This window comes from Notolepis coatsorum, assembly GCF_963971535.1.
Source record: "Notolepis coatsorum genome assembly, chromosome: 2".
Taxonomy (NCBI): Eukaryota; Metazoa; Chordata; class Actinopteri; order Aulopiformes; family Paralepididae; genus Notolepis; species Notolepis coatsorum.
The window spans coordinates 49,821,045-49,845,550 of record NC_140166.1 but is presented as its reverse complement, the minus strand read 5'-3'; the positions used below and the strand labels follow the sequence as shown (position 1 = coordinate 49,845,550).

Genomic DNA, 24,506 nt, shown 5'->3' with positions numbered 1-24,506 from the left:
TCTCTCTCTCTCTCTCTCTCTCTCTCTCTCTCTCTCTCTCTCTCTCTCTCTCTCTCTCTCTCTCTCTCTCTCTCTCTCTCTCTCTCTCTCTCTCTCTCTCTCTTGCGGGTAGTCAGGGTCCCATTGTGCTTCCTATGTTGATGGCGCCATCTTGCGGCCACTGCTGCACATGGCATTTATTTGTTATTGTGAGTCGAGCCAAATTCAAGACGAACGCGGAAACACTTGTTTGTTGTTCGCTTTTGGTGATGATAACATGGTTTTTGAAGAATTGATTCTCCGTCTTAATGATAGCGGCTATAAGAACTGGCTCAAAGCAGGCCACTGTCTCCGCATATTGAAGGACGTATTGCATCCTTTCACTAATAACGAGATGAAATCATTCCACGGGGATTTACTCAATCAAAACAATCTGCTACGGCGTCCGTGTCAGAGTTCATGTCGTCCAAAGGGGAATAAGGTGAATCAAATGTCGGTTTTTTGGCAATGTCGCATTTATTTTCTTCAAACAAAACATCCAACAGACAATGAATTACAATAATCAATGAATATGATCAATCTATATGAATTGAAACTGGGGGACCCTGATGGAAACAAGACAAACGTCTTTCTCAGGTCAATTGTGTGTATTGAGCCGTACTGTATTGTACCCATTCTGCAATCTGTTAAATAAAGTTTTCATAGGTAAAGAACCTATTTTGGGGAACAAGGTTCAATCGACCCCCCATAAATAATGCTCACTCCTAGCCTAGCACAGTCCAGTCGATTGACCTATCTACATGTGCAAATGTAACCGATGTCTACCTTCTTATTTAAAAAAAATAATAATGTGTTCCATCCCTCTATTCCTGCTGTACAGTGCTTGTCCTGAGTGTACATATCTGTTTAATTGACTGTATGTCCGAAACAACATCTATATTTATTTTGTGGTGTATTCTCTTTAGTCTATATATTCAACATACCTATACTTTGACTACTTATACGTAGCCATGTGCAATATGTATATTATTTACATTCAACAGACCTATATTCTGTTTATTTATACATAGCTTTGTGCAATAGGTATATTGTTTATCCAACAGACCTATATTTTGACTAACTATGTAGCTTTGTGCAATATGTATATTGTCTACATTCAACAGACCTATATTCTGACTACTTATATGTAGATATGTGCAATACGTCTGGCATATATGTGTACAATGTGACCTTGTGCTCATCTCATATTGCAACGGAAAAAAACTTCAATAAACAAAGTTTTGAAAAAAAAAAAAAAAAAAAGTATTCATTCATTCATTCAATGATGGTTGATATTGATTTAATAGACAGTCAGTCTCCTCCCCACCGTATATATATATATTCTCCCTAATGTGTACAGTCTCCTCCCATCATATATGATCCGTTAGGATCTATGGGTAACAGTACTGTATATTTGCATATCATATATGTCACTATTGAAAATGGGGGACCCTGATGTAAACAAGACGAAAGTCTTTCTCTGGTCTGCATCCCCTTAACAATAGTGTGTATTGAGCTGTACTGTATTGTACCCATTCTGCAATCTGTTAAATAAAGTTTTCATTCATTCAATGATTCCAAATGAGAGAGAGTACAGCAACTTGCAATGGGCCTGGTCTACAAGATACACTACACCACATACCCATGTACAGCCAGGGTGCAGTCGTAATATCAGAACTGCCTGTATGCTGTTTAAATGACGCCACGCGCGCGCATGCGCATACAGGCCTCGCGTGCGCACAGAACAGATGATTATTACCGTATGCATAAATAGTAGGAAACATGTTTGTATAGGAAATTACTAGTTTTAGTTTAGTTTTTGTAAATATTGCGTTGAATAGAGAAGCTGAAAAAGGTAGCAGGATGTAGCCTTCAAAGCTTCAATATAAAGAAATTATATTGTCAACAGATATGGTTGAAAAACAATGTTTTAAATGTAATTGTAGATACAATATTGTAGTTACAATTTCTTTAATTGAATTAACTTAACACTTTAAGTGCCGGAAACGTGTTTAGGCGTCTTTCCTAGCCATGCTCAAGTTGCCTAGGACGCCGTAACTCGTCTTTGATATCAATATTTCAAAAATCTGTGATCGGAATCATATTTCCCCTCTGCAGCCTTCACACACAGTTCTGAGCTCCTCTCAATCCTCTAGCGGTTCAAGAGCGCCATCTGGTGGCCGATCGGCAGAAGCGCCAAACAGGAAGTCATGTGGATGAAGTGGTGATCACCCATATTACTTCCGGGCACTCGCTATAGGTCCCGGGACTCGAGCTCGACACAATACATAGCGATCCGTTGCCAATAACTCGATAAACAACATGATTTGGACGTATATACTATTATACAACCTGGAAATGGACCGGGTATTTTGACATCCCATAATGGAAAACTGTCTACCCCACGCTGATCGCCCAACGTTCCGAGGAGACTGGGGTGAGTTTTAGCGTGTAATATTACCGTGTTCGATACTAACTGATCTGATGAACATATGACCCACATTAGATTAATGGTATAACGCTGCCCACGGAATTATAAACGCCCCCTCGCCCATCCGGTCAACATCAGATGACGTGTAGTAACTTCCAGAAGTACGTCCAGTTGGAATTTTTTATATCGCGCCGATTGCTATCAAACTGTATTTCATCATCAATATAATGCATTTGGGGCTATAAATCACGTTCTGGAGAAAGCTGCAGAAAGAGATGAAAACATACTTATACCTTAGACCATATTTTAGTATGAATATGTGAATGAAAAAGTTTAACGTTGCTACACCATGAACAATACATATAGGACCTTGAATGGGCCCTAATAATGGCAATCTAGCAATAGAATTTAAAAAGTTATAGCCCTGCAAAGAAGGGGAACTTCTCCATGTTAAATAGAGCTGGCAACAGATGTTATATCATGAATTTAGCCTTAGGCAATCAAAGTGTTAAACTAGAAAAGTAAATACAAACTAAATTAACAATGTAACTTAGTTTACAGAAGGACAGTTTCCTTCTGAAGCACAACTTAATGCCTCATCCTTCCAGTCGGGACCATTTGTCACATAATAGTGAGAGCTCCACAGATCAAGCAAACCCCCACAGGGCTTGTATTTTGGTTTTGCACTTCTCGTTCTTTGTTATGTTATTGGTATCCTATTATTATGCAAAGTCTAGGAGGTGATAGATAAGTCTTGGCGCACGGCGCGACGAGTTGAGTGAGTTGTGAACGCATTTTTGTGTGCGGGCGCGTGCACATCCGTGCGCATACTTCTGCTCAGAAAACTGCTGGGACGGCGTGGGACCACCACTGCACCACTGCCCATGTACATGTCGATGTAAATGAGGGACCCTGATGTAAACAAGACGAAAGTCTTTCTCTGGTCTGCATCCCCTTAACAATTGTGTGTGTTGAGCTGTACTGTATTGTACCCATTCTGCAATCTGTTAATAAAATGTTCAATCAAGCTCTCTCTCTCTCTCTCTCTCTCTCTCTCTCTCTCTCTCTCTCTCTCTCTCTCTCTCTCTCTCTCTCTCTCTCTCACGTGTCTGCATAGTTGTCCATTGTGTGCAAGTCGTGTTCAGAGTGGCAGAGGATGCTCCTCAAGCACCACAGGCAGCCTGATACCACGGTGAACTGGGACAACTGTAGACCTTCCTCCTGGAGACATGACCACTGGGAACTGGCCAAGGTATCTGGTCTATTGGGCAGTTTTATACTAAAGTTAGGGCTGCCATCCATTTGGTTCCCCTCCATGTGATACAATGTTATATTCCTGGTTTGTTGGCCAATGAGTAGAAGGATGGGATGAAACTGGACAACATGGACATAGTTTGATTATCTGGGAAGGGAATTAGGGATGGGACTTTCTAGCAAAAGTGCCTTTCGAATATTCGTTTTTCATAATTTCGAATATTCGATATATTGTTATTTTTTCATTTCAGTTTGAATTCAGTTAAATTGTTCAGTTTCAGTTAAATTCAGTTATTCTTTTGAACACTTTCAGTGCCGTTCATGTAGATCTACAGTTCTGTCATCCGATCGTTGAGTGCCGGAAACGTAGATCTACGTTTCTGTCACGGTATTTCTTTTATTATCTATATCCATTCATAATTCAGCGGGGCACCTTGTGCATACTGTTCTGAGTGTGTCTAAGCTGGCAGACGGTATTATACCGGACCTTCGGCCAGTAATGCACCCGGTTAGAAATGGGTTCGTTTATTTTCTATACCGAGCTGCGGCGTGGGGGGCGGGTCCTAAACACTCTGGCAAAACACACGCTTATAGGGATGGCTTGGACAACTGACCCGGCCCGCCCGTTGAAGAGCAATGCCCAATAACGTCGGCGGGACGATCGCTGTGGATAACTGGAATGAGATTATTGGATTTTTTTTTTTTTCATTACTTCAGAGTAATGCATTGCGTTGATCTGATATTTATTTCTACTGCGATTGAAGCTATATGTGTTTATGTGTCTGGCTGTTCTGCCGTTGGGATGCAGGAGGGGGGGGGGGGGGGCGCCAGTCTAAACCACATTGCATGCGTGCACCACAAAGGATAATAGTGATGATCTAGCGTTGATTTCAGGAAGATCCGATAATCAGGCGAAAAATGACAACGTGTTTATTGAATTACACAAAAACGCTGTTTTCGTGTCTTTTCCCTGGAATTGCTCAGAAGCGGCCGGACTATGTTCATATTCAAAACGGTATCAAACGGAAATGTACGGATGAAAAAATAATCAGTTTTTTGCACGTTGACCAGAAGTAGCTCAATGAAACTCGAGGGCGTTATTAGACCCATAGCAATACTATACAATATAGGTTTAGTTCTACAAACTACTACTTCGCTGATCGGGTGGATGGCTATCATAACAAGGCCTGATCAGCATGTAATTTATGTGAAAAAAGATCTTACCGTGGGCTGGTTGGATCCCCCAAAGGATTTCCCAGTTATCGATCGCCATCTGGTAGATCGATATGTCCATTGGCTGATCATATATTCCTTTACTGCACACTGAAATCCGTGTCCCAAAACGTATTCCATGTAACAGGCTACAGGCATAGCTTCAGGTTAGCAGAAAACTACATTAGAGATCCAGAAAAAACAAGACAACTTCTGCCACAGGGAACACTGCATTATCAAGAGGATCTGGCCGGTAATGCACTTTTTCGAATTCAAAGAGTAGGGTACTTCTGCAGTGCTGCTCGGTGACATCGAGTAGGATATTACAATGGAATAAAAGCCAAAACAACCTTGCCACGTGGTTGGTCCTCAACCGTTGGATCCGAAACACGGACATCTCCGTGGTTGGCCGGGAAACGGTTAATGGGCGGCACGGAAGTGGTCACTTCCCGGAAGGGGCGTGGCACTCAATGTGTTAATATAATGGATAATTCAAATCAAAGGGTATTGCACATAAATATGCACTTCTATCAACCGGTTTTAATAAACAAACGGAAACAGTAGCATCTGCATCCTTTAGATCAATTAGGCTATGAAAATTAGGCTGCCCCTAAATATAAAAAGGAATGAAATAAGAATGGTTTGCTTAAAAAAATAAAAATAAAAATGATTATTATTATTTTTTCGATTTTCTGATATGAAAATCGAATGTAGATCTGGGATCGAATATTCAAATATTTGGTCCCATCCCTAATCGCCACACAAACATAAACAAAATGCAGTCATTGCTACCGCAAAATTCTATCTCTATTTCAACTCCAGATTCGTTGAGGGCAAGCCCTCCTTAAAGGAACATGACTGTTTTTTTTTCTGTTCAGAGATGGCCTACGAGTAGGAACTAGGGCTGGGCGATATATCGAGTATACTCGATGTATCGCGGCTTGTTCTACATGAGATGTAGTAAATTACTATATCGCGAACATCGAGTATATGTTGTCACACCGCGGCTGAGATGAGGCTTGCTTTAGCGCAGAGCTTTCCTCTCATTTCATTACAGACAGACCAGCGCGGACCTTCAATGACATGCAATTTAATTGACGCAAGCAATGGGCTAACGTTAGCTGCTAACTAAGCTAACGTTAACTAAGTTAGCCCATAACTAGGCTAAGCTAACTAGCGTTAGCTGCTAACCCTGAAAACGCTCAAAGCGGACTCCACAACACCAGTTCCATTATATCGGGCATCCAGTTTCCATCTGTGTGTGTGTGTGTGTTGACGTTCGAGTGTGACATCATCGCCTACGGCAGCTTAGGCGCTCAAAACGCAAACCTAAAACAAAACCCGGGGGGGGTGGGGCGGCTGGCTCTCTCTCTCTCTCTCTCTCTCTCTCTCTCTCTCTCTCTCTGTCTCTCTCTCTCTGTCTCTCTCGCTCTCTCTCTCTCGCTCATTATCTGAAATATTCTAAAATCATTAAGTCTGCTATAAGCCATTATCCCTTTGTGTGTGATTATTATTTTCTCACAGTAGTGTGTATAGTATATATATATATGTGTGTGTGTGTTTGGCTAAAGTGGATAGAAAACACAGTACTGTGCAAAAGTCTTAGGCACCCAAGAGTTTTTATATAAATTGTCTTAGTTGTCTTAAACATTTTTATTAGTGTGTCAGTAGACTACTCTTAGTACATTTTCATTTAATAATTTTTTAAAGCATCTTCATGGTTTAATAATGCAAACATATGTTGCAGGGACTATTATAATCATCATATTGGCGTGACTATGCATCAAAGGGTTAAATCAAGCATTTGTAAGTGCTTTAGAGCAGTGTTTCTCAACTGGTGGGTCGTGACCCAAAAGCGGGTTGTGGGGCCATTTTGAATGGGTCGCGGATGTGTGTGTAAAAAAAAAAGTAAACCATGTCTACCATCACCCCAGACTTTGAGACTCTTGTCAGGAGCAAACAACATCCCCATTAATCCCATTAGTTCCCTGGGATGTTAAGCTAAAAAGTCTGCTAAGAAGGATATATTATTTATTATTATTTTATTTCATTGTGTTTTTAGCCCTTAGTTGCACTTTTGTTGCAACCCCAGCTATCCCATTAGTTCCCCCAAACTTACTGTCGGTCTGTTATGTTAAGCTAAGAAGTCTGCTAAGAAGCATAATTATTTATTATTATTATTTTATTTCATTGGGTTTTTAGCCCTAGTTGCACTTTTGTTGCAACCCCAGCTATCCCATTAGTTCCCCCAAACTTAGGTCTGTTATGTTAAGCTAAGAAGTCTGCTAAGAAGCATAATTATTTATTATTATTATTTAATATCATTGGGTTTTTAGCCCTAGTTGCACTTTTGTTGCAACCCCAGTTATCCCATTAGTTCCCCCAAACTTAGGTCTGTTATGTTAAGCTAAGAAGTCTGCTAAGAAGCATATTATTTATTATTATTTTATTTCATTGGGTTTTTAGCCCTAGTTGCACTTTTGTTGCACTTTTTTGTGTTTATTTCATGTTTTGAAAGATTGCGTATTACTGCAATTCTTTTTCTTTTACATAAATCATAGTGGTTAAAAATGTTGGGTCGCGACTTAATGACTAAGGAAAATGTTTGGTCCAGAGGCTAGACCAGTTGAGAACCACTGCTTTAGAGGAAATGTCAAAATATCGCAATATGTATCGTGATATGGCCAAAACATATCGCAATATCATTTAGACGCCATATCGCCCAGCCCTACGTCAGCGCGCAGCCATTTATTTATTGATGAACACGCATATGGTTTTTACTAGGGATGTCCGATATTATCGGCCTACCGATATTATCGGCCGATATTGGCATTAAAATGTGATATCGGAAAATATCGGTATCGGTTTAAAAAAAAAAGAAAAAATAAGTTTAAATTTTTTTTTTTTGTAGATTTCTATAACCTTTATTTACCCAGGCAAGCAAGTAAGAACAAATTCTGATTTTATTTATTGTCAAAAATATGCATAATGTTGTGTTAATTCCACAACAAGAGATATGTAATGTTAATTACCTGAAATTATTCCGTTTTTTGGGGGGGGAACCCTGTACGGTTGATATCGGTTGATATCGGTATCGGAAATTAAGAGTTGGACAATATCGGTATATCGGTATCGGTAAAAAAGCCAATATCGAGCATCCCTAGTTTTGACCTATACATTCGGATCAGCAGTTCAGCACCTGAACTGTTTGTGGGTGAGCCTAGTAAAGGATGTGGCATTGCGTTCATCTTCAATGAATGGACCAATGCAATAGTCTACCAAAGAACCTTGAGTAGCACTAGGCTGGGAACAACCCTGGGTCAAGTGATAGTAAACTGGACTGGACGGACTACAGGAAGGGACACGTGAATACTTTCCCTAAGCCAGTTGTACTTTTGCGCGATCTGATTGGCCACTGACGTTTCTGGTCATGTGACATGTGCGCCAATCGTGGGACGGCAAGTTCTGCGCCTATTTCCGGGTATAACAGCCTGCAAACTACCTAACGCCTAGTTTATCACTGGTTAAGCTTAGGCGACTCTTTCGAAGTTGGTTAAGGTTAGAGTTTGGAATCAGGGCTGGTGTTCTATCGGCCTGCTCTAAGACAAACTCTAACCTTAACCAACTTCGAAAGAGTGCCTAAGCTTAACCGGTGGCAGAACTTGCCGTCCCACGATTGGCGCACATGTCACATGACCAGAAACGTCAGTGGCCAATCAGATCGCGCAAAAGTACAACTGGCTTAGGGAAAGTATTCACGCGGAAGGGACAGAGCAGACTGTTCTTCCTGAGAGGGCTCAGGTCTTTTAATGTCTGCAGCAAACTGCTGCAGATGTTCTACCAGCAGTGGTGCAGTCGTAATATGGGAACTGCCCGGACGCCACGTGCACACGCGCATGCGCACAGAACAGATGATTATTATGCAGAATAAATAGTAGGAAACATGTTTGTATAGGAAATTACTAGTTTTAGTTTAGTTTTTGTAAATATTGCCTTGAAATAGAGAAGCTGAAAAAGGTAGCAGGATGTAGCCTTCAATATATAAAGAAATTATATTGTCAACAGATATGGTTGAAAAACAAACAATGTTTTAAATGTAATTGTAGTTACAATTTCTTTAATTGAATGAACTTAAACTAGAAAAGTAAATACAAACTAAATTAACAATGTAACTTAGTTTACAGAAGGACAGTTTCCACAACTTAATGCCTCATCCTTGATCCTTCCAGTCGGGACCATTGTCACATAGTGAGAGGTTCCACAGCTCAAGCAAACCCCCACCAATTGGTACAGGCTTGTATTTTGGTTTGGCTCTTCTCGTTCTTTGTTATGCTATCGGTATCCTATTATTATGCAAAGTCTAGGTGATAGATAAGTGCCTGCTGCCGGGTACTTGGCGCACGGCGCGACGAGTCCAGTGGAAATTGTGAATGCATTTTTGTGTGCGCGCGTGCACATCCGTGCGCGACTGCATGTACACATCCGTGCGCGATTGCGCGTACTTCTGCTCAGCGAACTACTAGGACGCCGTGGTACCCTGTGGTACCGCCACTGCATCCCTGTCTACCAGTCTGTGGTTGCTGGTGCCCTCTTCTTCGCTGTGGTATGCTGGGGGTGCAACACCAACACAGACAAAATAAACAAACTGGTCAAAAAAGCAAGCTCTGTGGTGGGAGCGGACCTGGACAGTCTGGAGGTGGTGGGGGAGGACGAGGAGGAAGCTGTATGCTATCCTTGAGAACCCCTGCCACCCCCTCCATGATGAGCTGACCGCAATGCGGTCCACGTTTAGCCACAGACTTATCCCCCCCCCTGACATAGCACAAAGCGCTTCGGGCAGTCCTTTGTGCCGGTGGCAATCAGGCTCCACAACCAGGCAGGGCCAGGACGGGCCAACTGCCGTGGACTGGAGGAGCTGGGTTGTGGACTGTAACCAATTAATTGAATGATTTAACATCATGATTGGACTTGTTTCTTTTTCTTTTCACCACTTTTAGCTCTATTTTATCCCTATTTTAGCTATTTCTATCCCTATGTATTTGTCCATCTTGTTTTTAACACATACTAATAAGTGTATGTTATGTATTAACTGTTTCCACTAACTGTTTTAAAATTTCTGTTATGCTGTAATGGACATCTGAATCTCCCCTCGGGGATAAATAAAGGTTTTCAATTCAATTCAATAGCAGATCTTCTACCTCAGACACCACTACAGGTGGCTCAGTATCTGTGGAATCCTGTGTCGGAGCCTCACGTTGTCCCTGACATTGACTGTCCATAGCTGCTTCCTTCTCATCTGTGCTGCTTTCATGGTCCTCAACTTCTTCTTTTACTGGTACTTCTGCCTCTTCACCTCTCCTCGTTGGCTGCCTTGCTCGAAGGCCCCATAGTGTACATAATTTATAAAATGCCCTATAATAGTAACAACACAGTACAGCTAGAGCTATCTCTTAATTGTTATAATAATAATAATAATAATAATAATAATAATAATAATAATAATAATAATAATAATAATAATAATAATAATAATAATAATAATAATAATAATAATAATAATAATAATAATTTGTATAGATCTTTTCCAATTGCTCAAATCTAGCTATAGCTACTGTAACAACCTCAATGTAATAAGATAAGATAAGATATTCCTTTATTGATCCCCTTGGGGAAATTCAGGCATCATAGCAGGGGAAGGGGGGGGGGGTACAGGTAGTAAAAACAACACAAGCAGTGTAAACAAATAGGTCAATATAATTTACTATCTAACTAATTGAAAAATATATTCACAGTATTCACAGTGGTATAAGGTGCAGTATGCATAAGGTAGTGTTATAATTTACTATCTACTGAAATATACATTATTCACAGTATCACAGTATCCACTGAAATATACATTATTCACAGTATCCACATAAGGTGCAGTATGCCTAAGATAGTGTTATTGTCCTCCTTGGGTTCCTATTAGTCCCAGGTCAATGTCTGGCAGCAGTCGTTGCCCCCTGTTGTGGAGCCTGGAGGCCGCTAGTCGCTGCCCACTGTTGTGGAGCCTGATGATGGCCGCTGGTATGAAGGACTGTCCGAGGCGGTTAGTTGAGTGTCGGGGGGGTATGAGTCTGTGGCTGAACGAGCTTCTCATCTTGACTAGCTCGTCGTAGGGGTTCTCCATGATGGCAGCCAGCTTCCTTCTCATCCCCCTCTCTGCCATCACCTCTAGTCTAGGTAGCTCGACTCCCACCACGGAGCTAGCCTTCCTCACCAGCTTGTTGAGCTTGCTGGTGTCCCTTGAGTTGATGTAGCCTCCCCAGCATGCCACAGCATAGAAGAGGACGCTGGCCACTACAGACTGGTAAAATTACTGCAGCAGTCTATTGCACACGTTGAAGGACCTGAGTCTCCTCAAGAAGAACAGCCTGCTCTGTCCCTTCCTGTAGAGGGCCTCTGTGTTATCCGACCAGTCCAGTTTATTGTTCAGGTGTACCCCAAGGAACTTATGAGTCCACCACCTCCACCTCCACCCCTCGGATGGTGATGGGAATCGGGGGGGGCCTCTTCTTGCCCCTCCGGAAGTCCACCACCAGCTCCTTGGTCTTACTGGTGTTGAGTTGGAGGTGGTTGCTGTCGCTCCACCCCACAAAACTCTCCACCAGGGCTCTGTACTCCTCCTCATCATCGTTGGTGATGTAGCTTACGATGGAGGAGTCGTCTGAGAACTTCTGCAGGTGGCACCCGCTTGAGTTGCGGCAGAAGTCTGAAGTATAGAGGGTGAAGAGGAAGGGTGACAGCACAGTTCCTTGGGGGGCGCCGGTGTTGCTCACCAGTACGTCAGACTGACTGTCCTTTAGTCTGACGTACTGCGGCCTCTCAGTGAGGTAGTCCTTGATCCAGGCCACCAAGCCGTGCTCCAGCTGCATCGCAGAGAGCTTCTCCGCTAGCAGTGACGGCTGGATGGTGTTGAAGGCGCTGGAGAAATCAAAGAACATAATCCTCACTGAGCTGCGTGGCTTCTCCAGGTGCGTGTACGCTCTGTGGAGCATATAGATGATGGCGTCCTCCACCCCGATGTTAGCCTGGTATGCAAACTGCAGGGGGTCGAGGGAGTCACGCACCAGGGGCTTGAGGTGTTGCAGGACCAGTCTCTCAAAAGTCTTCATGACGTGTGACGTCAGAGCGACTGGCCTGTAGTCGTTGAGGGTGCTGGGTCGTCCCTTCTTGGGCACCGGGACAATGCAGGAGGTCTTCCAGAGCTGGGGCACCCTCTCCAGCCTCAGGGAGAGGTTGAAAAGATGTTGGAGCGGTGCTGCCAGCTGCTCCGCACATGCTTTGAGCACCCTGGGATTGGTGTTGTCCGGTCCTCTGTAATGTGCCAATGGTCAATGGTATTGCAATTACTGGAAGAACTAGAGTAACTAAATGTGAATATTACCTAAAGTTGTATTCAATGCATGGTAAGCATATTTAAAATCTGTGTGTTAACCCCAAGCCCTGCTGCTTACCTCCCTCTCCTTCAACTGGGAGCTGGCCTGAGGGAAGGGGTACTGATCCTGAAGTCGCATCTGTGCACAATGCATGGTAAGCATATTAAAATCTTGTGTTAACCCCAAGACCCTGCTGCTTACCTCCCTCTCCTTCAACTGGGAGCTGGCCTGAGGGAAGGGGTACTGATCCTGAAGTCGCATCTGTGCATTAGAGCAGATGTGATTAGCATGTAACATTATACAGGTTAGGTTAGCTAGCCATAGCAAAAGGGCATAGCTACTGGATACAAATCACTGGGCTCATCTACACTCATCTAATTTTGATAGAACCGGTAGCTAACGTCAGCCACAAAATGTTGGCCAAGCTGTAATGGGCTTCAAAACAAGTTCTGTGAATAAATACCTTTCTGTGAAAATACTTGGTGACTAGCTGTCGACCTCTTTTATTATTTTCCTCTTGCAATGCTGATGTTTTTTCTTTCGTTTCTGAGCTCCTGATTCATGAGCTGTAGAGAGGACATGTTCCTTGTCAGTCTGACTGTTCACGCTGCAGGCGCGGTGCTGTGCATGGACTGAACCATCATGCAATGAATGAGGGAGGGGTGCTCATTCTGTCAAACAGAGTAACAAGCACAGTTTGTTTTCTTTTGACGTTTTCTTTAATACAGCAATTATACTTTTGAGTCAACTACATTAACTTACTTTAGGATAATAATAAAACCATATTAATAAAAATATAATGTGTTCTCTGCCCCTCTGTCTCTCTCTCTCTCTCTCCTCTCTCTCTCTCTCTCTGTCTCCTCTTTATCTTCCTGTCTCACTCTACCTCTCTCTCTCTCTCTCTCTCTCTCTCTCTCTCTCTCTCTCTCTCTCTCTCTCTCTCTCTCTCTCTCTCTCTCCTCTCTCTGTCTGCCTCTTTATTCCTGTCTCACTCTACCTCCCCTCTCTCTCTCTCTCTCTCTCTCTCTCTCTCTCTCTCTCTCTCTCTCTCTCTCTCTCTCTCTCTCTCTCTCTCTCCTCTCTCTCTCTGTCTGCCTCTTTATCTTCTGTCTCACTTACCTCCCCCTCTCTCTCTCTGTCTGCCTCTTTATCTTCCTGTCTCACTCTACCCCCCCTCTCTCTCTGTCTGCCTCTTTATCTTCCTGTCTCACTCTACTCCCTCTCTCTCTCTGTCTGCCTCTTTATCTTCCTGTCTCACTCTACCCCCCCTCTCTCTCGTCTGCCTCTTTATCTTCCTGTCTCACCCCCCCCTCTCTCTCTCTCTCTCTCTCTCTCTCTCTCTCCTCTCCTCTCTCTCTCTCTCTCTCTCTCTCTCAACTGGCCCGGTATTCACTGACATATTTAACCTGTCCCTTAGAACAGGCTGTCATCCCCACCTGCTGAGAAGTCCACTATTATCCCTGTACCCAAAAATCCAAGCCTGCTTGCCTCAACGACTACCGCCCTGTAGCTCTCACCTCCATAGCCATGAAGTGCTTTGAGAAGCTAGTAAAGGGCTACATCTGCTCCTCCCTCCCCATCAACATGGACCCCCTGCAATTTGCATACCGCCCCAACAGGTCCACGAGGACGCCATAGCCCATGTGCTGCACACAGCAGCATCACACCTGACAAGAGGAAGGGGAACTATGTGAGAATGCTATTCATCGACTACAGCTCGGCATTCAATACCATATAGTCCCCTCCAAACTCATAGCCAAGCTCAGGGACCTGGGCTTGAACTATGACCTCTGCCAGTGGGTCTTGGACTTCCTGACGGGCAGACCCCAGTGTGAGAGCAGGCAACTGCACCTCCTCATCCATCACCCTCAACATAGGGCCCCCCAGGCTGTGTTCTGAGTCCCCTCCTCTACTCCCTGTACACACACGACTGTGTGGCTCAGCGGAGTAGCAACACAATCATCAAATTTGCTGACGACACAGTGGTGGTGGGCCTGATCTCTGCCAACGACGAGAGGGCCTACCTGGAAGAGGTCAAGGTCCTGGCGGGATGGTGCCAGGAAACAGCCTCTCCCTGAACGTCAGCAAAACAAAGGAGATGATTGTGGACTTCAGGAGGTCGGGGGTCAAGGACTACAGCCCCCCGCAGCATCGACGGGCACCGGTTGAGAGAGTGAACAGCTTTAAGTACCTCGGAGCCTACATATCCGAGGACTTGACATGGACCACACACATTGACAGTGTTGTGAAGAAGGCACGACACGCCTCTACTTCCTCAGGCGCCTAAGGAAGTTCCAAGTCAGTCAGAAGATCCTTAAGAACTTCTACTCATGTACAATAGAGAGCATCCTGACTGGCAACATCACCTCCTGGTTTGGGAATAGCACTGCACAAGACCGAGCAGACTACAAAGAGTGACACGTTCAGCCGAACGCACAATGGAGGGGGGCTCCCCACCCTCCAGAACATTTACAACAAGCGGTGCAGGGGCAAGGCTAAGAGAATCATAAAGACTCCAGTCACCCGAACAACTGCCTCTTTGAACTGCTGCGGTCAGGCAAGCGATACCGGAGTCTCAAGGCGAGCACAGAAAGACTCAGAAGAAGCTTCTATCCCCAGGCCATCAGGCTGTCAACGAACAATGAACACTACACAACAACCATCAAACGCACATAGCACACACATCCACACGCACACACTCATTTAAAAACAAACCACTGTAGCACCCACTCCCACACTTTATAGCACACACTCACTTTAAAACAAACACACTGTAGCACCCACTCCCCACACTTTATATTTATGATGAAGGATTGCACTACAACTCGTACACCTTACTGTAAATTGTACCTAAATTGTACCTCATCCCATTTCTGCTTTGCACTATATAGTATTGTACATTAGTACACTGCATAGTATTGTATATATATGGTAACTCAGTTACGTCTATTCTGCATCGAACATGTACATATGTCTATACTGAACACTGTGACCTCATTTTCTACTTCTAATTTACATGCTATACTATGTTATTTGATACTATCTTGTCTAGCACAGTCTCTGGAGCGTAACAGTAAGAAGCATTTTGTATGAAAGTATTCTGTACTTCTGTATGACAACTATAAGAAACTTGAAACTGAAACTCTCTGTCTGCCTCTTTATCTTGTGGTTACACACAAGGCTATTCGTTTAGTTTTCAGGGTCAGTTTTCGCTTTCCAGAACGCAACGGCAGGCAAGTTAGACATTGGTTTTGCCTCCTGAGCACAGTGATGTAGTACAATGCCAAAGCAGTAGGTGGCGAACATGAAGGCAATTTTCAACCAATCAGAAGTTGAGCCAATACACTTCCTGCACAAAAAAAAAAAAAAACACCATCTTTAAATGGCTCACGTGAGCCATTTAGCCAACGGTAGCATTTATTTTTCAGCAAAGAAAGTGCAATAAAAGTGCAATAAACAAAACGGATACATTCACTGTGTGTTCTGCCTCATTTGTTGATGAAACAAAACTAACATCAACACAATTGACCACCAAGAGCGGATAGTTTAGTCTCACAAAAAGATCTCTGATGTTGTTAGCTACATGCTAACGTGAATGGAATATGCCAGTACAACAGTATAGCATTGTGGCTAGCAGCTAACATTAGCTCACGTTAGCCAGCCAACACCAAACTGATGATATCAGGAGCTATCAGTAGCTAGATAACAGTAGACAACGCCTCATGTATTAAACAAAGGTGAATAGATGACTGGGCCATTTTGTTTAATGCTTGTTAAGATTGAAAGAGGAGCTCTGAGCTAACAGGGTCTGGTAGCTAGGTAGCTACGGCAGGTAGCTAACATTAGCTCACGTTAGCCAGCTGCTCATGCAATCGTTAATGCTAGCAGAATGAATGGATGTAAACTTTATTTAACAGATTCTAGAATGGGTACAATACAATACGGCTCAATACAAACAATTGTTAAGGGAATGCAGACTGAATGCATTATCCTGCCAAAACGGCATTTCTATTTAACTAGGACAGCAAACGTAATCATTCAGCAACAAAAACTAAAACCCCAGTGTAACCATGGCCTCACTCTACCCCCTCTCTCTCTCTCTCTCTCTCTCTCTCTCTCTCTCTCCCCCTCTCTCTCTCTGTCTGCCTCTTTATCTTCCTGTCTCACTCTACCTCCCCCTCTCTCTCTCTCTCTCTCTCTCTCTCTCTCTCTCTGTCTGCCTCTTTATCTTCCTGTCTCACTCTACCCCCCCCCTCTCTCTCTCTCTCTCTCTCTCTCTCTCGCTCTCGCTCTCGCTCTCGCTCTCGCTCTCGCTCTCGCTCTCTCTCTCCTATCTCTATCTCCCCTCTCCCTCTCTCTGTCTGCCTCTTTATCGTCCTGTCTCACTCTACCCCCCCCCCTCTCTCTCTCTCTCTCTCTCTCTCTCTCTCTCTCTCTCTCTCTCTCTCTCTCTCTCTCTCTCTCTCTCTCTCTCTCTCTCTCTCTCTCTCTCTCAATTCAATTCAATTCAATTCAATTCAAATGGGCTTTATTGACATGGGAAACATACGTTTACATTGCCAAACAAAACAAAACAATCAAACAGAGAAAACAAAAGAAATCAGTACATTACAGAAGGAATTTCTTGTACAGTCTTTATGGTGGTTGTATTCCATTGGATGTCCTTTTCTTGTCACAGCAACTCACAAATCTTGCTGCTGTGTTTGCACATTCTTGTATTTCTCCCAGTAGGTATGGGAGTTTTGAGTTATTGTCCATGTTTTCAAAGTCTCTTTGGGTGTTTGCAATTTGTGGGAAGTATATGTCTCTGATGTCTTGGTATAGTGGGCAGGTTGTTAAGAAGTGGAGCTCGGTTTCCACCTCATCTTGTGTGCAGTGGGTGCATAGTCTGTCTTCGCTTGGGAGCCAGGTCTGCCTATGGCGGCCTTTCTCAATGGCTAGGCAGTGCTCGCTGAGTCTGTACCTAGTCAAGGATCTTATTAGTTTTGGGTCAGTCACAGTGCTCAGGTATTCTGCCACTGTGTACTCTCTGTTTAGGGCCAAATAGCATTTAATTGGCTCTGCTTGTGTTTGTGAGCAGAGTCCCAGAACCATCTGGCTGAGTGGGCATCTATTGAGGGTCTCTCTGTGGGTGAGGGCTATGTTGTGGAGTGTGTCTGGGTCACTTTCTTTTAGGTGATTGTGGAATTTGAATGCTCTTTTTTGAATTTGGATGATTAGTGGGTATCTTCCTAGTTCTGCTCTGCATCATTTGGTGTTTTCCGTTGGGTGCGGAGGATGGATTTGCAAAATTCTGCATGCAGTCTCAATTGGGTGTTTGTCCCATTTGGTGAAGTCTTGGTTTGCAAGTGGGCCCCAGACTTCACAACCATATAGGGAAATCGGTTCTATGACGGAGTCTAATATTTTGAGCCAGATTTTTATTCTCTCTCTCTCACTCTGCCCCCCCCCCCCCCCTCCCCCAGGCCTACATGCCGCGAGGTCAGAGGGTGAAGGGTGCTGTACAGTGTGACGCCTCGGCTCTTCTCAACCTCATCAACTACTGTGATCACTTCAACTCCATAGACCCCAGAGTGGTTAGAGAGGTACACACACACACACACACACACACACACACACACACACACACACACACACACCTGGACGTGTGTGTGTGTATTAGCCATTGTTCAGGCATCTCTACAGAGTACATTACTTGCCCACTGCCCCACCGGTATATGCTTTTTTTTAATTTTAATTAAAATTTTACATTAATTAAAAAATAAATTAAATCCATTTAGTTTATTTTCGCATAATCAGTGCCCACATTCAAATAAAACATGCTAACTTGTAAAATACGAAATGTGTTGTCAAGCGTGTAAATCAGACATTATAATAGCATTGAATGTGCGGACAGCAGCTATTTTTAGGTTTCACTTTCACTCTATAGCGCTCTCGAGACGACGCCTTACACAAGGACAGCGGAGGATTCTGAAATATTTCGGATTTAACCCTTTCACTACCACACTGCAGAAGGTTAACCCTTTCACTACCACACTACAGAAGGTTAACCCTTTCACTACCACACTACAGAAGGTTAACCCTTTCACTACCACACTACAGAAGGTTAACCTTTCACTACCACACTACAAAAGGTTAACCCTTTCACTACACTGCAGAAGGTTGACCCTTTCACTACCACACTACAGAAGGTTAACCCTTTCACTACCACACTACATAAGGTTAACCCTTTCACTACCACACTACAGAAGGTTGACCCTTTCACTACCACACTACAGAAGGTTAACCCTTTCACTACCACACCACAGAAGGTTAACCTTTCACTACCACACTACAGAAGGTTAGCCCTTTCACTACCACACTACAGAAGGTTAACCTTTCACTACCACACTACAGGTTAGCCTTTCACTACCACACTACAGAAGGTTAACCTTTCACTACCACACTACAGACGGTTAACCTTTCACTACCACACTACAGATGGTTAACCTTTCACTACCACACTACAGAACGTTAACCTTTCACTACCACACTACAGAAGGTTAACCTTTCACTACCACACTACAGAAGGTTAAGCCTTTCGTGTGGCAGTGAAAGGGTTAACCCTTGGTAGAGTGGTAGTGAAAGGGTTAAAAACGAGCGAAAGATCGACAGGCAGCAAAAGTATGTTTTTGTGACGCACTAAATAAGGCTGCAGCTACATCGGTCCGTCCGTCGATGAACAGATGACGGAAGGTATTACTGTCCGTTTTTTTTTTTTTTTTTTTTTTTTTTAAACCTAATTGAACCGTCTGTCCAACAAATGGATACTAATCATTGGAAATGATTTCAAAAACAGATGTAGCTTGACAGACGCAGCGGATCAATGTAGCCGCATAACGTTAAAGATCAAAGTAAGCGTTCGACAGATATTGAGCGTCATTTTGTCAAATGTCCGGTCGCACCGGTAACACCTGTGTTGTCATGAGTTTATTACTATAGTCATAGGCGGTGTTAATTTAGTCAACAAAAATGATGACTAAATATGGTCGTCAACAAAGCTTTTTCCCCCGACGACAACTAGACGAGACGTCACGTTAATGGAGATCATGTGACACTAACGTGACTAAATGATTCATGCAATGTCGTAAAAACGACGACACAAAATGTAGTTTGCAAAATTAAATCTTGCTAAATGTTTATTTATCAGGTAGCTGTGTTGTGTATGAGAAGGGAAGTATCAACCTGTAAAACCCCATATTGAGCTGGAAATAAAGCACCACACAGAAAAGGAAACTATCATCTTTCTTCCATACATTAATAATAATAATAATAATAATAATAATAATAATAATAATAATAATAATAATAATAATAATAATAATAATAATAATAATTAATTTATTTTGTATAGCGCTTTTCAATGACCCAAAGTCGCTGACAATAGGCCAAAAAAAAAGAAACAAAGAAACATGGAACCACAGGGAAACGGAGGACAATAAGAATACACAGGAACATAAAAACCATGAGTAACGGATAACAAATACGGGAGTGAGTAGGGGAGACAGTCGGAAGGAGAGTAAGGGAAAACCAAGGGGGGTGGGGGGGGCAGGAAAGGAGAGAACGTGGGGCAGGGGGAAATGGTGGCGAGTTGGAGGAGGGTGGTTATGGGTAAGGAAGGTTGAATGCTTGGGAGAACAGGTAGGTTTTGAGTCTGGATTTGAAGGTGGAGAGTGAGGGATGGTCTCTGATGGTCTGAGGGAGGGAGTTCCAGAGTCGGGTGCAGCTCGTGAGAATGCCCGGTCACCAAAACCTTTGAGTTTGGATGACGGGACAGTGAGGGAAAGAGTGGAAGAGGACCGGAGGGAACGGGTGGGGCGGTAGGGGAGAAGGAGGTCAGTCAGGTAGGGGAGGGGGCAGGCTATGGAGGGCTTTGAAGGTGAGGAGTAGTGTTTTGAAGTGAATGCGTTCCTTGATCGGGAGCCAGTGGAGGGAGTGGAGGACAGGAGTGATGTGTTCGCGTGACCGGGTGTTAGTGAAGAGGCGGGCGGCTGAGTTTTGGACCATCTGCAGTTTATGGAGGGAGCGGGAGGTGATGCCAGTGAGGATGGAGTTACAGTAGTCCAGGCGGGAGGAGATGAAGGCGTGGATGAGGGATTCAGCAGCAGGGGGGGGGGGAGGCAGTGACGGATTTTGGCAATGTTGCGGAGGTGAAAATATGAAGTTTTGACAATGGAGCGGACATGGGGGTCAAATGAGAGGGTGGGGTCGAGGATGACACCGAGGTTGCGGACTAGGGAGGAGGGGGTGATGGTGGAGTCATTGATGGTGAGTGTGATGGGTCCGGATCTGGTGAGGGTGGTGTTGGTGCCGATGATGAAAAGTGCTGTCTTGTCGCTATTTAATTTGAGGAGGTTATGGGTCATCCAGGTTTGTAGTTCAGTGATGCAGGATTCAATGTGACTGAGGGGAGGGCTGTGGGGGGATTGTGTGGTGATGTAAATTTGGGTGTCATCAGCATAGCAGTGGAAGTTGAGGTTGTATTTGCGAATGATGTGACCGAGGGGGAGAATGTAGCAGATGAAGAGCAGGGGGCCTAGGACTGAGCCTTGGGGGACCCCCTGTGTGACTGTGGAGGGGGAAGAGGTGTGGCCGGAGAGGGAGATAAATTGATGTCTGTCAGTGAGATAGGAAGAAAACCAGTCAAGTGCTGTGCCCTCAACACCCAGTTGGTGCAGCCTTTGGAGGAGGATGGAGTGACCCACTGTGTCAAAGGCTGCACTAAGATACTGCATGACGGATTGCTACATTATGTTGATCCACCACACATACATTAAATAGCTTACATAAGTCTAACCAGCTAGCACTAACGTTGGCTTTTTTTGTTTAGAAAAAGCTCACGCAAGTCGCCAACTTATGAGGCTGTAACTTGAGTGGCGAGGCTAAACAAAAAAGACTAAATCGAAACTAAACAAAAAAGACAAACGAAAATGCTCAGACCTGTAGTTGACTAAAACTTGACTAAACTAAAAATAGATAAACGTGACTAAATATGATGAAAACTAAAAAGAGCATTTGAGACATGACTAAGACTAAAACTAAAATAAAAAATATCTGACGAAATGTACACTGGCCATAGGAAATGTCACATTGTGTGTAGGGCTGTACCGAATGCTTCGAAGCTTCGATCATAATGTTGACATTCAATTCTAAATCAACATTCGAAAAAAAAAAATTATCTTTTTTTCTTCTTCTCTCTATTCAATCTTTTTAAACCAATGGGGGTTTTCTTCACAGTTGCAGTTAAAGATTAGGCTACACTAATATTATAATATTATACTATAAGACGTCAGTCACCATCACTTTAAGTTTCATACCAACCGTGTCCTTATTGGATTATTTATGTTGATGAAACTGATAAAGAAAGTTGATTTAATAAAAGAAAAAGACTCATTTAATCAGATTAATCACTTTATTCAAATTGAGGATTTAGTTTTTTAATAGACATTTCGAAGCTTCGTTCGAATACTTCAATAGAAGCTTCGAATGTTAAAAAATGACATTCGGTACAGCCCTAATTGTGTGTGTGTTTGTGTCGTCCCAGGTGATCCGTTGCAGGAATGAGCTGATGCATTCCAGTGAGTTATCTGTAGACGCCAGGTGGATGAGGAGCTACCAGGCCAGTCTGGAGAGCGTCCTGCGGCAGATCAGCTCCGTCACCGAGGTGGCAAAGGCCACGCGGCAGATACACGAGGTTGGTTGGTAGTGCTGTGTGTGTTCAGGTTATTTAGGGGCCAATACATCAGACGAGGAATAACCAACATATGACTCCGTTTTAAGTTTTCAGGGGAACAATGTTTTGAAACTTTATTATTTAAAGATGGTAAGTTAGTGTCATGGACATTCATAGTTAAATGAACACGCCGACATTATGGGAAATGCGCTTTACCGTCTTCTTCGGAGTCGGGCAAGAAGGTCAGATCGGTTTCCTCTCTGTGCGTTCAGTAGAAAGCTACCCGGCTGCAAGCTAGCCTAGCTTAGCACGAATGAATGGAAGCAGATACGGAGTGGCTAGCCTAGGCGTTGGCCAAAAACACCCCTCCCGGAGTTTTAAGCTAGGCTAGCTGATCCGTATGCGCTTCTATTCATTTGTGCTAAGCTGGGCTAGCTTGCAGCGGGATAGCTTTCTACTGAACGCACAAAGAGGAAACTGATCTATCTTCTTGTCTCTCTCTGGAGAAGACGGTTAGCGCATTTCCCATAATGTTCCTTTTTTAAAGACGGTAGAAGTTGAGTACTTCTTGGTGATATATCACATTCACACTCCCAATTGATTTGCATTGACTTTACGACTGCAAATACATGGGCATTCAAATGTGTTTTATGATAAATTCCTTGAGATTATATTTTTTTATGGAATAAAGCAATACTTTTATTCTGCACCTTTCTAAAAGCTCTATGGATGTATTTATTTTTATGATTACTCTTCATAAAAGTGTTATTTATTCTACAGCACCTTTGACTTATTTATTGAGTGACTAAAATTGCTGTGTGGCGAATTGTTGTGATGAAAATTATGATGCATCTCTCTCTCTCACTCTGTGTGTGTGTGTGTGTGTGTGTGTGTGTGTGTGTGTGTGTGTGTGTGTGTGTGTGTGTGTGTGTGTGTGTGTGTGTGTGTGTGTGTGTGTGTGTGTGTGTGTGTGTGTGTGTGTGTGTGTGTGTGTGTGTGTGTGTGTGTGTGTGTGTGTGTGTGTGTGTGTGTGTGTGTGTGTGTGTGTGTGTGTGCGTGCGTGCGTGCGTCCAGATGCTGACAGTTGATTGGTCAGTATTTGTCCCAGGGGCGGACCAAGTGGATACCACTATTGTGGATGGACTGGAGTCAGACTCTGTGAGCCAATGGGAGCCCAGGGCTGATTCTGTCAGCCAATGGGAAGTTGAGTTGTTACGGGAGAAGCTGCAGGAGACGCAGGTGTGAAGGAAGCGTGCGCGCACACACACACACACACACACACACACACACACACACACCCGCACCCGCACACACACACACCCGCACCTGCACACACACAGAAATATCATTGTGTGACTTCCACTAACCTCTCTCTCCATCTCTTTCTCTTTCTCTCTCTCTCTCTCTCCATCTCTATCTCTATCTCTATCTCTCTCTATCTCTCTCTCTCTCTCGCTCTGTCTCTCTCTCTCTCTCTCTCTCTCTCTCTCTCTCTCTCTCTCTCTCTCTCTCTCTCTCTCTCTCTCTCTCTCTCTCTCTCAGGACACTGAGCAGTATCTGAAGCTGAGGGAGTTCATCCAGGCCAACAGAGATCTGGACAAGCTGTTCTCTTCAGAGCTCCAAGCCATCAGCTCACTGGAGACCAAAGACGAGGGAGAAATGGTTGGAGAGGAGAAGGAGACCGTTTGATAGAAATGCCTCCCTGAGGCATTCAAGTATTCACTTTAAAATAAAGAATAGAACAGGTTTGGGGGAAGAAGAAAAAACTGAAAAAGAATCAGTGACAGATCATCTGTGCTCAGTTATTATGACCATGGAGAGGAGAAGAGAGAATGGAGTTAAACTATACCTGCTACAGACAGGCTATATAATGAAACTATCTGGCTACAGACAGGCTACAGAATGAAAGTACCTGGCTACAGAAGGAAAGTACCTGGCTACAGAATGAAAGTACCTGGCCACAGAATGAAACTACCTGGCTACAGAATGAAACTACCTGGCCACAGAATTAAACTACCTGGCTACAGAATGAAAATTGACGGTGACGTTTGTAGAGAGAATGTATTCATGCTCACTAACTTTGTTTGCACTTTTTAGTTTTTTTTTTTTTAATATATATATATTTTTTACATTTGACAAATGCAAACAGACGGTATTTGCATCTTATTTACCTTGCGTCCTGCTCTATTAAGTAACCTGCGGACAGTGTCCAAGCTGCCCGTTCCATGGTCAGTAAGTCCAGATGTTCCTCCAGCACACGAATCCCTAGAGAAGCAGACTGGTTTACACTCCTTCCAGTTTAAAATAATTAGTCTCTTGTGGACAAACAACCCAATGTCCAGAGCCGGACAACAGCGACTCCCACACTATTATCAGTTTGTTGTCCCAGCAGACATACACAGGGATGTCATCCCACCTCCAAATTGTAGTGCACTGAGAAGCAGTCCGAGATATGTTAACC

At 43.6% G+C, this 24,506-nt stretch overlaps 1 protein-coding gene across 1 annotated transcript; it reads left to right on the top strand.

Annotated features, from left to right (window-relative positions):
• The first annotated feature begins 211 nt into the window (after positions 1–211).
• On the top strand, positions 212–24,489 carry LOC311222710 (uncharacterized protein CXorf38). The gene is made up of 6 exons (XM_084307321.1): positions 212–460; positions 3,567–3,701; positions 17,799–17,918; positions 21,917–22,066; positions 23,120–23,284; positions 23,588–24,489. The coding sequence occupies exons 1-6, from the start codon at positions 257–259 to the stop codon at positions 23,732–23,734; spliced, it is 921 nt and encodes a 306-aa protein (XP_084163447.1). The 5' UTR covers positions 212–256; the 3' UTR covers positions 23,735–24,489.
• Positions 24,490–24,506: the final 17 nt, after the last annotated feature.